The sequence below is a fragment of the Babylonia areolata genome, chromosome 22 (genome assembly GCF_041734735.1).
Source record: "Babylonia areolata isolate BAREFJ2019XMU chromosome 22, ASM4173473v1, whole genome shotgun sequence".
NCBI lineage: Eukaryota > Metazoa > Mollusca > Gastropoda > Neogastropoda > Buccinidae > Babylonia > Babylonia areolata.
Window position 1 is genome coordinate 42,960,296 of NC_134897.1, and position 15,000 is coordinate 42,975,295.

The 15,000-nt window shown below is 43.3% G+C and overlaps 1 protein-coding gene across 1 annotated transcript in view; it reads right to left on the minus strand.

The window, feature by feature from the left end:
* LOC143297394 (adipokinetic hormone/corazonin-related peptide receptor variant I-like) overlaps nt 1-15,000 on the minus strand; it is a 237,478-nt gene that overhangs the window by 7,416 nt on the left and 215,062 nt on the right. The window contains exon 4 of the mRNA XM_076609726.1: nt 9,874-9,937. Within this exon, the coding sequence (XP_076465841.1) occupies nt 9,874-9,937 (64 nt within the window). The remainder of the gene's footprint in view (nt 1-9,873; nt 9,938-15,000) is intronic.

The window sequence follows — 15,000 nt, forward strand, 5'->3', positions numbered from 1 at the left end:
AAATATAAAACATGAAGACACACATTCACACATACACCCACACATGCATAACAGATATGCCCCCAAAACGCAGTTTCATAGATATGAAAGCACAGTCAAATACATATAAACGTACATGAGCTCCAACACACACACACACACACACACACACACACACACACACACACACACACACACACACCACAAATTTCCCTGCACCTCCTCTACCCCCTCCTCCACACACTCGGAGTTTCTAGTCTATGTATCGCAGCTTCCACGGCACACACACACACACACACACACACACACACACACACACACACACACACACACACACACTCACACACACAGATGAACACTTACTTGTACAAGCACACACACACACGCCCATATCTCCCACCCCCAACCCCCCACACATATATACAAAGATATATATATATAATATATACGTTCCAATATCCTGATGCTCCCACAGTATAGGCATGCATACACTCACATACCTCATCCTCTATGAGACTCGAAGACAATTTTTTATACAGACTCGAAGACAATTTATTCAGGGAGAGAGAGAGAGAGTGGGAGGGGGGGGGGGGGGGGGGGGGGGAAGAAAGAGGGGCAGATAACTATCATCTCCATGAAGCGTAGAACTGAATGGGTCTATCAATATCTAGCATCTTGCCAAGCTCGATTCCTTTGTGATGTGTATCATTAACAAAATACCAAAAACTGAATCAACCCCCCCCTCTCCCTCTCCTCTCTCTCCCTCTCCTCTCTCTCTCTCTCTCTCTCTCCTCTCTCTCTCTCTCCCTCTCCTCTCTCCTCTCTCTCTCTCCTCTCTCTCCCTCTCCTCTCTCTCTCTCTCCCTCTCCTCTCTCTCTCTCCCTCTCCTCTCCCTCTCCTCTCTCTCTCCTCTCTCTCTCTCCCCTCTCTCTCTCCCTCTCCTCTCTCTCTCTCTCTCCCTCTCCTCTCTCTCTCCTCTCTCTCTCTCCTCTCTCTCTCTCCTCTCCTCTCTCTCTCCCTCTCTCTCTCTCCTCTCCTCTCTCTCTCTCTCTCCCTCTCCTCTCTCTCCTCTCTCTCTCTCCTCTCTCTCTCTCTCTCCTCTCTCTCCTCTCTCTCCTCTCTCTCTCTCCTCTCTCTCTCTCCTCTCCCTCTCCTCTCTCTCTCCCTCTCCTCTCTCTCTCTTTCTCACGCACACATACATACAAACACATACATAAGCATAGGCATTTATACAGACTCGAAGACAATTTTTTCAGATTGATTTTATTTTCACACGAATCAACAAGGGACCGTGGTAAGAATAAATAAATAAATAAAAGGAACAGATCGAGTCAACAAAACTGACAGGCAGACAAACAGAGGTATGCATGTACTGACACACGCAAACCGCGCCACCTCCCTAATTCCAAGCCCAGCGCCTGCGCGGACACACACACACACACACACACACACACACACACACACACACACACACCAGCTCGCACAAACACCAGCACAGGCACACGCATCAATCATATCAGGAACAGAGACGGAATCAGAAGTGAATCCAGGAGTAATATCAGGGGACGAAACGCAACTCAATGTTGTCACGCTGAGGAAGAGAGGGAGGGAGTGGTGGTGGTGGTGGGAGGGGATGTGGGGGTGGGGGTGGGTGGGGGGAGGGGCATCGTGTCCCAGCCAGAGGAGTCTGAAGGGAAAACAGCCAGTCCCACAATCATATCTAGTCTGTCGGAAAACATCTCAACAAACATACAACCGAGAGGCAATAAGAGACCATATGTATCAGAGAGGCACATCGCGATCAAAAACAAACAAACAAACAAATATCGCCCCCATCATAAAAAGTAACGACGTCCTACAATATATCTGGTCTGTTGGAAAACGAAGAAAAGAACAAAGAAAGAAAACAAAAAACAAACAACCAAATGGCAGTAAAAGAACAGCGGTACATCGCGATAAAAAACGAACAAAGATATAACGCCTTCATCATAAAAGCAGCAAAGTTCCAAAACATATCTGCTGTGTCGGGGAAAAAAACAAATACAAACAAGCAAAACAAAAACATAGAACTGAGAAGCAACAAGAGGCTATGTTTAGGCTATGTTTATAATTATATTCAAATAATGTTTCTTAATTCTTTCTGTTTTTACATTAAGAATACTAGTTATTACCTGCAGTGTGTGGATGTATGTATGAAACGATGTACGTGATATTTTTTACATTTGTATCTTCGTAATATTTGTTGGGGCTGTTGTTGGCTTTTACAGTTATGGTCCCCATGTTGTTTACTTGTCTATGTTGTGATAATGCACCTGACCAAATTTCTCCAGTTGGAGATAATAAAGTTATTCTTATTCTTATTCTTATTGTTATTAAGAGAAGAGATGTATCAGAGAGGTACATGGCAATAATACACAAACAAACAGACAAACAAGCAAAAAATCTCGACTCCATCATAAAAGCAGCAAAACGCCCTTGCTATTTTGTGCGCATATGGGAATGGGGAGAGGGAGGTAGGGATGGTGGTAGAGGGAATATATCAAAGCGTGACCAGCGTGTTGGGTCACACACAAAGGTCTCTCATCTGCGTAATAGAGTTAGTTAAGTTTAGAACAACTAATAATCCTTTGCCTGTTAATAGACTGCGTTTTGACAATTTACCCAGAAATGAAAGAATCTGTGATAAATGTTCCACAAATGACATTGCTGATGAGTTTCATTATTTATTAGTGTGCTCATTTTTTGAAAGCATCAGACAAAAATGTTTATCTAGGTCTTATAGAATCCGCCCAAACATCATTAAATTCCACCAATTATTTTCTGAAAAAACAAACAAACAAAAGAATACTGTTAAAACTGAAAACCTTGGTTTCTGCTATTCGCAGCTCTCTTTATTAACGTTTTGTCCATTGATACGCTTTTTTTTTTTATCCAGTTGATTTTTTTTTTGCTGTTTTTTTGTATGTTTGTTTGTATTATGAGTGAAACAGTACTTGTCAATGTGTATATTAAGTGATTGAACGAACGAATGAGCCTACTTCTTGTTCTTGACATCACTCTTTCTGTATTCACTGGATGTGTGTAGATGGTGAACGTGTGTAATGTTTCAATGCCCCCAGGGGCACACGGAATAAACTCCTTGCCTTGCCTTGCCTTGCCTTGCTGCGTTTAAATATCTTTTAAAAGCAGGTGTGATGTAGTGAATATGGATCAATCTACACGCTTTGACACTTGGAGCCAATTGCATTGCTCGGATGGAAGAGCCTAGTATGGTCGTAACCCGCTACTAACTGTGTGTAGAATGGAACTGACCAGTGGCGTAGTTCGGTCAACGTAGACATTTGGCCACGCGTAACCGTCACATTAAAGAAGAATAAATAAGATTAACATGACATACAATGAATCTACAACACAAACCATGGGGGGAGGGCGGGGGTGGGGGTGGGGGGTGGGGGTTTAGGGGAGGTGTTCGTTGTGCTGTGCCCTGAAACAAACTCAATCTCTGTCTGATTGAGAAGATTCTTCACGTGTCTCCGACATGGCGCCGGCCGTCTCCAAGACTCAATGAGACACCTCTTTTACATTTACTGTTCCCAACCTCTACTGGAGGCGACAAGTCGTTATCCGATGATTTCCCAAAGCCCCCTGTGAAGGGTGGAGACTGAAACTGGAAGTAATTATTTTACAGAGAAATCAGACTTAGAACACCCCCCCTCCCTCCGAGAAGTCCTTGTGTGCAATTCACAAAAGGCCTCACTGGAGCCAGAACAGAAAAGTAATCACCACGTAAGTGTATCAATGTACCCTGCTCACGCTGACAGTATCTGCTGGTAAGTCACTACCAGTGGCTGGTGGAGGTGGAATCTACAGGTCGAGATTGATGACATATAGATTCCGCCTCCACCAGCCACGGGTACTGACTTATCAGCAGATTATATATATATATATGCATATATATATATATATATATATATATATATATATATATATATATATATATATATACTAACTCTCTTTATATATATATATATATATATATATATATATATATTATCTATTATAATTATCATTATTATCATCAAACATACGACTGGATTGTTGCTAGCGTGAATCATACTTTTCAAAGACAACTTCCCGAAGTACTTGATCTCTAATGGAGAAGACCATTCGATATGCTTGAAATGGCTCCGGTTTTCTTTCTCAGAGAGATTCGTCCTGACACTGATCAGTCGTCTACAGTCTGACCCAAAGCCGCGACCGACATTTTGGCCGTGTTAAAAAAGAAAGAGAAAAAGAATATACAATTCAGCGACTTAGCAAAGCTACGAATACAATGTGTTACCACAACTGGAGCATGAGTTAGAAGTAAATACAAGAAAAGAAATAATCGGTAATCAATTATTCGAGGAAATATTCTACACGAAAAAGAAATATGATAGCTGCTTACAAATAACTCATCCTTGCACCGTATGTTTGAAAACATCGCAGTGTACAACAAGACAGGCAGAACGTGTGTACAGAATCAGTTATCAGCTCAAGTGAATGAGAAACAAATGTCAAAGGATTTTCAGGAAAACGAGTGCCGGCAGTGATGAAGTATTGTATTTAACATAGCTTCCTTGGAACTGACATTCAAATTTTACCCACCCCCATCCCTCATATGCCCGGTTTCCTCCAACTCATCATTCATCTACACCCCCCTCCTCTTCTAAACGACAATAGCCAAATATATACATCAATACTTTAACAAAATGTCTTCAATCACCGATATGTGTGACGGGACATTAAACAAAATTCCTCTTTGGAACTGACACATAGATGTCATTATTTAAGTGTTAATCCATTTCAGTTTTTTTTTTCTAAAATGTTGTATGATCAAAGACAACAAAACAGTCTTGTTCCTTGACTTTGAATCAACTGTTGTGGTACTCACGTACGCGCGCTGCTAGCTGCTGTTTTGACAACGTTCAGAAATGGCTGGTGGGCAAGAAACGCCCAGGGAAATACAATCAGCATGATTAACTCTGCTGTCGCGCCCTGTCATCAGCTTGTGGAACCCTCTCATTTCTCCCGTCCTGGGCCAGGGCAGCACGGAAACACGACAGTCCGAATTCACATGATTCAAAACCATCAGGTTATCCCTCTCTCTCTCTCTCTCTCTCTCTCTCTCTCTCTCTCTCTCTGTGTGTGTGTGTGTGTGTGTGTGTGTGTGTGTGTGTGTGTGTGTGTGAGTATGTGTGTGTGCGCGCGCGCTCACGACTGTGCGTGTGTGCGTATTCGCACGCTAACAAGTCCACCCGGCATGGATGGGTCGTCCTTTCCCATTGCCCGTCTCCCGCCCAGACTATTTCAGGATCTATTTGTAGTGAACTCAGTCTGTAGATACAGCTTGCAAATAACACACACACACACACACACACACACACACACACACACACACACACACACACACACACACACAGAGAAAAAAAAGCAGCGTCATATTGTTTTTCTCCAGTCTAATTCTGTCCAGCGGTTTCTTGAACAGTGGAAGACATCTCGACCCAGGCCCAATTTCGGAAGCCTGACAACAGTAAGCAAGCAAACAAACACAAAAATTCCTTATGCGAGCCCTGTTTGTTAAAACTATTTTCACTGTATCCAGCGACGAAAAAAACGGATAATTTCTATATTCCTTTTCTTCATTCTATGGCAGAGATAAATACATTAAGCAGAGTTCGTAGTGTCGGACGCGTTTTAGCTATTTTTTTTATGAATCATTTATGTACTTGTATATATAGCGCATATATACAATATGTGATGCGTTGATTGTAACCGTAGTTAGCAAACAGACCCCCGGTAAAATGGTTCATCTGCTCAATTGATCTTACATTTCGTCCTTTTGAATGAATCCTTATCCCCCAACATAACAAGAGAGTATTAAAACAGAAAACAGAAACAGAAAAAAAATGAAACAGCATCCAAAACAACCAACAACAAAACAACAACCTTCAATTCGTCTTTCGTTTAGATGCGCGCATTTGAACAATTCTCGCAGTTTTGCTTACCGACACCCTTCAGAATGTGTTTTTTTCTCTTTGTGTCTTAGTGTTCTGTGCTTGAAGAAGAAGACATTGTTCGTTTTGTAAAGTCTATGAACAAGCGTCACTCTACACTTATCATGTGTGTCTTTTCCTTTGATGAGTGTAGACAGGGGGCGATGCTTTGCGTTGACAACACGCTTTTTGTGTGGAGACAACCGTCCGATTTTCACACAGATAAATCTGTTGTCTAACGAAACATAGTGACCCCCCACCCCCACCCCCCAAAACAAACAAACAAAAACCCACACACCAAAAAACAAACAACAGCAACAAACGGTCATAAACAATCAACGAAATGCCAACACGGAAATCCGTACAATGCGGAAAAAGTCCGACCCATGGAACTGTAATGCTACAAACATTGTCATGTTAATCGAGGGTATTCGAGGGATGGTTTCGTTTTGTATACAAGCAGTACCTTTTCTCCATCATGGTGCGTCGGTTAATTTCTCACTCGGCTCTGTTCTGGTAGCTCGTCGTTCACCTAAGCTGATGGAGTTGTCGCTCGTCTTTGCTTCGACACGTCATCAGTGTCAGTGACTGACACGAGTTCAGAAACTGGGCTGGGTTGCACGAGCGATTCCAGCAGTGCTAAGTTTGCTTGCCATTACCAACTATTTTCCTGACTGTGTGCAATAAGAGCAGACTTAGGAAAATTCCTATCGCAAAGCACATCTCAGCGCTGCAAGAACCGTTCATGCAACCAGCTCTGCTGCTTCCAATTTCCGTTCAAAGGAAGTGCAAGTGTCAGTGGCTTTTGAAAGTGTTATGGTGTCCAATAGTCTTATTTGTCAGCACTTACATCAGAAAAGTTTGCGTGTTCTGCCTGACACACTTTACATGCAGAGACCTTTAACTGGAATATAAAATCTTCGGTTGCCTGTCTCTGTCTCAAATCCCTAAAAGCGAACGTATTGTATTTTGTATTTCTTTTTATCACAACAGATTTCTCTGTGTGAAATTCGGGCTGTTCTCCCCAGGGAGAGCGCGTCGCTATAGTACAGCGCCACCCATTTTTTTTTTTGTTTTTGTATTTTTCCTGCGTGCAGTTTTATTTGTTTTTCCTATTGACGTGGATTTTTCTACAGAATTTTGCCAGGAAAAAACCCTTTTGTTGCCGTGGGTTCTTTTACGTGCGCTAAGTGCATGCTGCACACGGGACCTCGGTTTATCGTCTCATCCGAATGACTAGCGTCCAGACCACCACTCAAGGTTTAGTGGAGGGGGAGAAAATATCGGCGGCTGAGCCGTGATTCGAACCAGCGCGCTCAGATTCTCTCGCTTCCTAGGCGGACGCGTTACCTCTAGGCCATCACTCCACTTGTCTGACACAACAGAGGGAAAAAAGAGATAAACATCGTGAACGATGGTGACTTCAGTTAAATGGATGTTGTTAAGAAAATATAGTTTTCTTACATCACACACACACACACACACACACACACACACACTCTCATCACACACACACACACACACACACACACACACACACACACTCATCACACACACGCGCTTCGTTTCTTAACCTGATCACGCCACCTCAGACCACTCGAGTCAAGCCAAGCAATGTCCATGTGGTACCCACAAAGATATATGTATACATATAACCCTAGGAACACCCTGCTAGTTTTTAACACACTTTTCCCTGCTAGTCTGCTTCGTTTCTGAACCCTATTCCGCCAACTCAGACCTCTCGAGTCAAACCAAGCAATGTCCGTGTGCTTCGCACAAAGACATCCAGTCTACTACGGCTTTAAAAAAAAAAAAAATCTTTTTACAAATGTATAGATACACGCGTTACATCGATGTCTTCTTCAGTCAGACAAGTGGGTCAAATTCGATCTGATAAATGGGAAAAGTTCTTTAAAGGTTCGGGCAAAGCAAAAAGCTTTGGCAGCCTGGCTAACAATGGCAGATTAGAGACTCGGGTTGTCCTTTCCAATCTGTACAGTCGTCTGGCCTCTTTCTTTTCCCGTCTGGGCCGCTCACCCTCGATTGGTTTATTGCGAAGTCAGCTGACATATCGATCTGCTTGCGGATCAACTATCACCGTGTTTAGCCGCCGTGGAAGTTTTCGCTGTCTCCTCCAGTCCGACACGGCGCAGTGGGATTCACAATGGAAGCAGGGATACACTGTGGGTGGCATACCAATGCTACGTATACCTTCACTTAGTTAACCCTCACAAACTTTGAAAGAAAGTCAAAGAGAGAGAGAGAGAGAGACATAGACAGACAGAGAGAGAGAGAGAGAGAGAGAGAGAGAGGCAGAGTGTGCGTGCGTGCGTAGATTATGTGTGTGTGTGTGTGTGTGTGTGTGTGTGTGTGTGTGTGTATGTGTGTGTGTGTGTGTGTGTGTGTGTGAGCAAGACAGAGAGAGAGAGAGGGGGGGAGGGAGGGGGGCTGAATTTGGAACAAAATAATACCGAAACTGTTTTCGTTCTTTGTAAATCTTGCCAGTTCGACACTGTACATCTACTTTACTCTGCGTGTACGCAGATTCTTCTTTTCTTTTTTTTTTTTTTTTTTAACGTGGAATTAATCTAAAACATAACAGTTTGCCTTCCTGTATCTGGGACCTGCACACTGCGTGTTGTTGGACACTTTATCTGCAGCTTGCAATCAGGCTCAGCAAACAGGGCCCAAGCGCCCTTGTTTGCGCAGTTGTTGGAAGCGTGTATACTGACGCGTTTAAAAGGAAATTGAGAGAGATCTGTAATGTGTCTCTCCTTCACCACCCACCCCACCCCTCCCCCCCTGCCCGCCCCCTTGCCCGCCCACACATACAAGCACACTGTGTGCGTGCGCGCTCGCACGCGCGTTCCCTGAAATAGTGGTCATCTGGAAGCAATGGAGTTTCTCCAGGGGAAATAAACAGCCCAGCAACGCATAATGATACCGTGGATAGGATTCACACGGGAGCTTTTAAATATGTATTTCAGCAATAAATGAATTCATATCTGTCGTTTTGATATGGTGACAGAGGAGGGTAGGGAGAGAGGTGTTGAGAGAGAGAGAGAGGGGGGGGGGACAGAGAGAGAGAGAGAGACACAGAGAGAGGGACAGAGAGAGATGGACAGAGAGAGATGGACAGAGAGAGAGGGGGACAGAGACACAGAGACAGAGAGAGAGGGACAGAGAGAGAGAGAGAGGGGCAGAGAGAGAGAGAGAGAGAGAGAGAGAGAGAGAGAGAGAGAGAGAGAGAGAGAGAGAATACTCACTTGTGAAACCAGAACAAGGGGAGAGAGAGAGAGAGAGAGTGAGTGAGAGAGAGAGAGAGAACTCAGAACTCAAAACGTTTTTTATTCAAGGATTAAGAGAGAGAGAGAGAGAGAGAGAGAGAGAGAGAGAGAGAGAGAGAGAGAGAGAGAGAGAGAGAGAGAGAGATCGAATTCGAAATCGAACTTTTTTTTATTGAGGGAAAAGGAATAGGCACTTATCGGCCTGTCTTCATCCTACCCTCGTAAAGAAAACGTATAAACTAATCTAGGAAATACAAGAAGACTGAAAAAAGGAGGAAAAGAACCCCCAAAACATTGCATGGCAACAACAACAAGAACAATAAATGGCATCGAAAATACACAATTCCCCACAAAATAACATAGTATGCTTTTGCGTGAAGAGAGAGAGAGAGAGAGAGAGAGAGAGAGAGAGAGAGAGAGAGAGAGACAGACAGACAGAGACAGAGACAGAGACAGAACAGAGACAGAAAGACAGACAAAGAGACAGAGAGAGACAGAGAGAGAGAGAGAGAGGGACAGAGACAAAGAGACAGATACAGAGAGACAGAGACAAAGATAGAGAATATACTCACTTGTGAAACCAGAACATGGACAGGTTGAGGAAGTAAGGAGTCCAGCACATGATGAAGACGCTGACTGCAACACAAAAAAAACACATTTCATATCCGTGCGATCTTTACCGTCCGACAACTTGAACTTCAGATAAATCGCAAATCAATAGCGCAGTGCTGCGACACGGAACTTTCACTTTCTAAAAGCGTTGACGTTTCGGCCATCACTTGACTAATTATATTTTAAAAAAAGAGAGAAAGGTTTGATGGAATTTAGATGACCAGGACTACTATGTGGAGTGATGGCCTAGAGGTAACGCGTCCGCTTAGAAAGCGAGAGAATCTGAGCGCACTGGTTCGAATCACAATCACTGTTCAGCCGCCGATATTTTCTCACCCTCCACTAGACCTTGAGTGGTGGTCTGGATGCTAGTCATTCGGATGAGACGATAAACCGAGGTCCCGTGTGCAGCATGCACTTAGCGCACGTAAAAGAACCCACGGCAACAAAAAGGTTGTTCCTGGCAAAATTCTGAAGAAAAATTCACTTCGATAGGAAAAACAAATAAAACTGCACGCAGGAAAAAAAATACAAAAAAATGGGTGGCGCTGTAGTATAGCGACGCGCTCTCCCTGGGGAGAGCAGCCCGAATTTCACACAGAGAAATCTGTTGTGATAAAAAGAAATACAAAATACAAAATACAATACGTTCGCTTTTAGGGATTTGAGACAGAGACAGGCAACCGAAGATTTTATTTTCCAGTTAAGGTCTCACCCCCCTAAAAAACCCAAAAAAACCCCACAAAACAACAACAACAACAAACAAACAAAAAAACAACAACAATAAAAAACAACAACAAAAAAAATCAACAAAAAACAAAAAACACCAGCCACTGCCACAACAGAACTACTGATGTTACCACGGCCTGCTGCCAGTATACTGGTTCTCATCAACAACTTCACTCACCCACTACTATACTGGTTCTCATCAACAACTTCACTCACCCACTACTGTACTGGTTCTCATCAACAACTTCACTCACCCACTACAGTACTGGTTCTCATCAACAACTTCACTCACCCTCTACTATACTGGTTCTCATCAACAACTTCACTCACCCTCTACTATACTGGTTCTCATCAACAACTTCACTCACCCACTACTGTACTGGTTCTCATCAACAACTTCACTCACCCACTACTGTACTGGTTCTCATCAACAACTTCACTCACCCACTACTATACTGGTTCTCATCAACAACTTCACTCACCCACTACTATACTGGTTCTCATCAACAACTTCACTCACCCACTACTGTACTGGTTCTCATCAACAACTTCACTCACCCACTACTGTACTGGTTCTCATCAACAACTTCACTCACCCACTACTGTACTGGTTCTCATCAACAACTTCACTCACCCACTACTATACTGGTTCTCATCAACAACTTCACTCACCCACTACTATACTGGTTCTCATCAACAACTTCACTCACCCACTACTATACTGGTTCTCATCAACAACTTCACTCACCCACTACAGTACTGGTTCTCATCAACAACTTCACTCACCCACTACTGTACTGGTTCTCATCAACAACTTCACTCACCCACTACTGTACTGGTTCTCATCAACAACTTCACTCACCCACTACTGTACTGGTTCTCATCAACAACTTCACTCACCCACTACAGTACTGGTTCTCATCAACAACTTCACTCACCCACTACTATACTGGTTCTCATCAACAACTTCACTCACCCACTACAGTACTGGTTCTCATCAACAACTTCACTCACCCACTACTGTACTGGTTCTCATCAACAACTTCACTCACCCACTACTATACTGGCTCTCATCAACAACTTCACTCACCCACTACTATACTGGTTCTCATCAACAACTTCACTCACCCACTACTGTACTGGTTCTCATCAACAACTTCACTCACCCACTACTATACTGGTTCTCATCAACAACTTCACTCACCCACTACTGTACTGGTTCTCATCAACAACTTCACTCACCCACTACTGTACTGGTTCTCATCAACAACTTCACTCACCCACTACTATACTGGTTCTCATCAACAACTTCACTCACCCACTACTATACTGGTTCTCATCAACAACTTCACTCACCCACTACTGTACTGGTTCTCATCAACAACTTCACTCACCCACTACTATACTGGTTCTCATCAACAACTTCACTCACCCACTACTGTACTGGTTCTCATCAACAACTTCACTCACCCACTACTGTACTGGTTCTCATCAACAACTTCACTCACCCACTACTGTACTGGTTCTCATCAACAACTTCACTCACCCACTACTATACTGGTTCTCATCAACAACTTCACTCACCCACTACTATACTGGTTCTCATCAACAACTTCACTCACCCACTACTGTACTGGTTCTCATCAACAACTTCACTCACCCTCTACTATACTGGTTCTCATCAACAACTTCACTCACCCTCTACTATACTGGTTCTCATCAACAACTTCACTCACCCTCTACTATACTGGTTCTCATCAACAACTTCACTCACCCACTACTATACTGGTTCTCATCAACAACTTCACTCACCCACTACTATACTGGTTCTCATCAACAACTTCACTCACCCTCTACTATACTGGTTCTCATCAACAACTTCACTCACCCACTACTATACTGGTTCTCATCAACAACTTCACTCACCCACTACTGTACTGGTTCTCATCAACAACTTCACTCACCCTCTACTATACTGGTTCTCATCAACAACTTCACTCACCCACTACTGTACTGGTTCTCATCAACAACTTCACTCACCCTCTACTATACTGGTTCTCATCAACAACTTCACTCACCCACTACTGTACTGGTTCTCATCAACAACTTCACTCACCCTCTACTATACTGGTTCTCATCAACAACTTCACTCACCCACTACTGTACTGGTTCTCATCAACAACTTCACTCACCCACTACTATACTGGTTCTCATCAACAACTTCACTCACCCACTACTATACTGGTTCTCATCAACAACTTCACTCACCCACTACTATACTGGTTCTCATCAACAACTTCACTCACCCTCTACTATACTGGTTCTCATCAACAACTTCACTCACCCACTACTATACTGGTTCTCATCAACAACTTCACTCACCCACTACTATACTGGTTCTCATCAACAACTTCACTCACCCACTACTGTACTGGTTCTCATCAACAACTTCACTCACCCACCACCGTCACTACCTGTCACTTTCCCAGCTAACAAAAGAAAAAAATCTTTTTTTTTTTTTCAGAGCAAAGAAAGAATACAAGCACACTACTACTGCTACTACCACTATTGCTGCTACGTGTTTCCTTATTTGACTCCTACCTTTTACGTCGCCTCACTGGTACATCATGTCTGAAGCTGCTAAATAGTATCAGTATCAGTATCGGTATCAGTATCAGTATCGGTATCAGTATCAGTATCAGTATCGGTATCACTATCAGTATTGGTATCGGTATCAGTGTCGGTATCAGTAGCTGAAGGAGGCATCACCGCGTTCGGACAAATCCATATCCGCTACACCACATCTGCCAAGCAGATGCCTGACCAGCAACGTAACCCAACGCGCTTAGTCAGGCCTTGAGAAAAAGAGAGAAACAAAAGGAAGAAAGAAAAAAATAAGAAAATAAAAATTAATCAATTATGTAAAGAAGCATAGAACAGAATAGAGTAGAATCGAATCGAATAGAATAGAATAGAATATGACTTTATTACCAAGTGTACCGGGATCACAGGGAATATCGGGTGGGGGAAAGGGGGGGGGATGTGGAGGGGTGGTGGTGGTGGTGGTAAATGACAAGATACGAACATAAATCGAAAATCACACACAAACACATATACAGTAGAAATTAGGATACATACAAGTGCATATCGATTTAAAACTTGTGCATACTCACACATGCACACACTGTACACACACACACACGCACACACACACACACTCTCTCTCTCTCTATCACACACACACACACACACACACACACACACACACACACACACACACACACACACACACACACACGTTTGAACAGAAGCCGCATATCACATGTGGATATGTATATGAATATCATTAAACATGAAAGAAAGAATCAATAAATAAACAAGTACAGAAGTAAATGAATATCACTGAATATGAAACACCCCAAAAAATAACAACAACAAAAAAGAAAGAAAGAAAGAAAGAAACAAACAAAAAACAAAACCACAAACAAATCCAGAACTGATGTAGTGACAGCCACCCTCCTTCCTTCCCACTCATCCCATCCCTGTCACAAGGCCCAACAGTCCACAGGGAGCGATCCCCAGCCAGGCCAACAGTCCCCAGGGAGCGATCCCCAGCCAGGCCAACACGGGGCCACAGGAGAACCTGTGCCCTCACTAAATCACTTCAACGCTGGCACTCCCTTCTAATTTCAACATACGCGGGTCACCGTCCCCCCACTCGACCATTCTATCGGCCGCAAATTAACTGCTAAGCCGCGGGGCCGGACTGAGTGATCGCCCCCTCAGGAGAGGAGGTGGGTGGAGACTGTTACAGCGACAGTCTGGTGACCACTCTCAGAGCCCGCCCCCACTCAGAAGACTGTGTGGCACAAACCCGCTAAGACAGAATTGAAAAGGAAATTGATACTGAAACAGCCTTGACATGATGTCCTTCAGAATGTGAGACACTTGTTTTGTTTTCCTTTTCAGGCCCGAGATATACAAATACCTGATGTCCTACACAATGTGAGACATTATTTTGTTTTCCTTTCAGGCCCGATATAAACAATGTGAGACATTATTTTGTTTTCCTTTTCAGGCCCGAGATATACAAATACCTGAAGTCCTACACAATGTGAGACATTATTTTGTTTTCCTTTTCAGGCCCGAGATATACAAATACCTGAAGTCCTACACAATGTGAGACATTATTTTGTTTTCCTTTCAGGCCCGATGTAAACAAATACCAGAAGTCCTACACAATGTGAGGCTTTCTTTTGTTTTTCCTTTTCAGGCCCGAGATATACAAATAAGTACCTGTAGTCCTACAGAATGTAAGACATTATTTTGTTTTTGGAGACCCGATCAGCACTCTATGA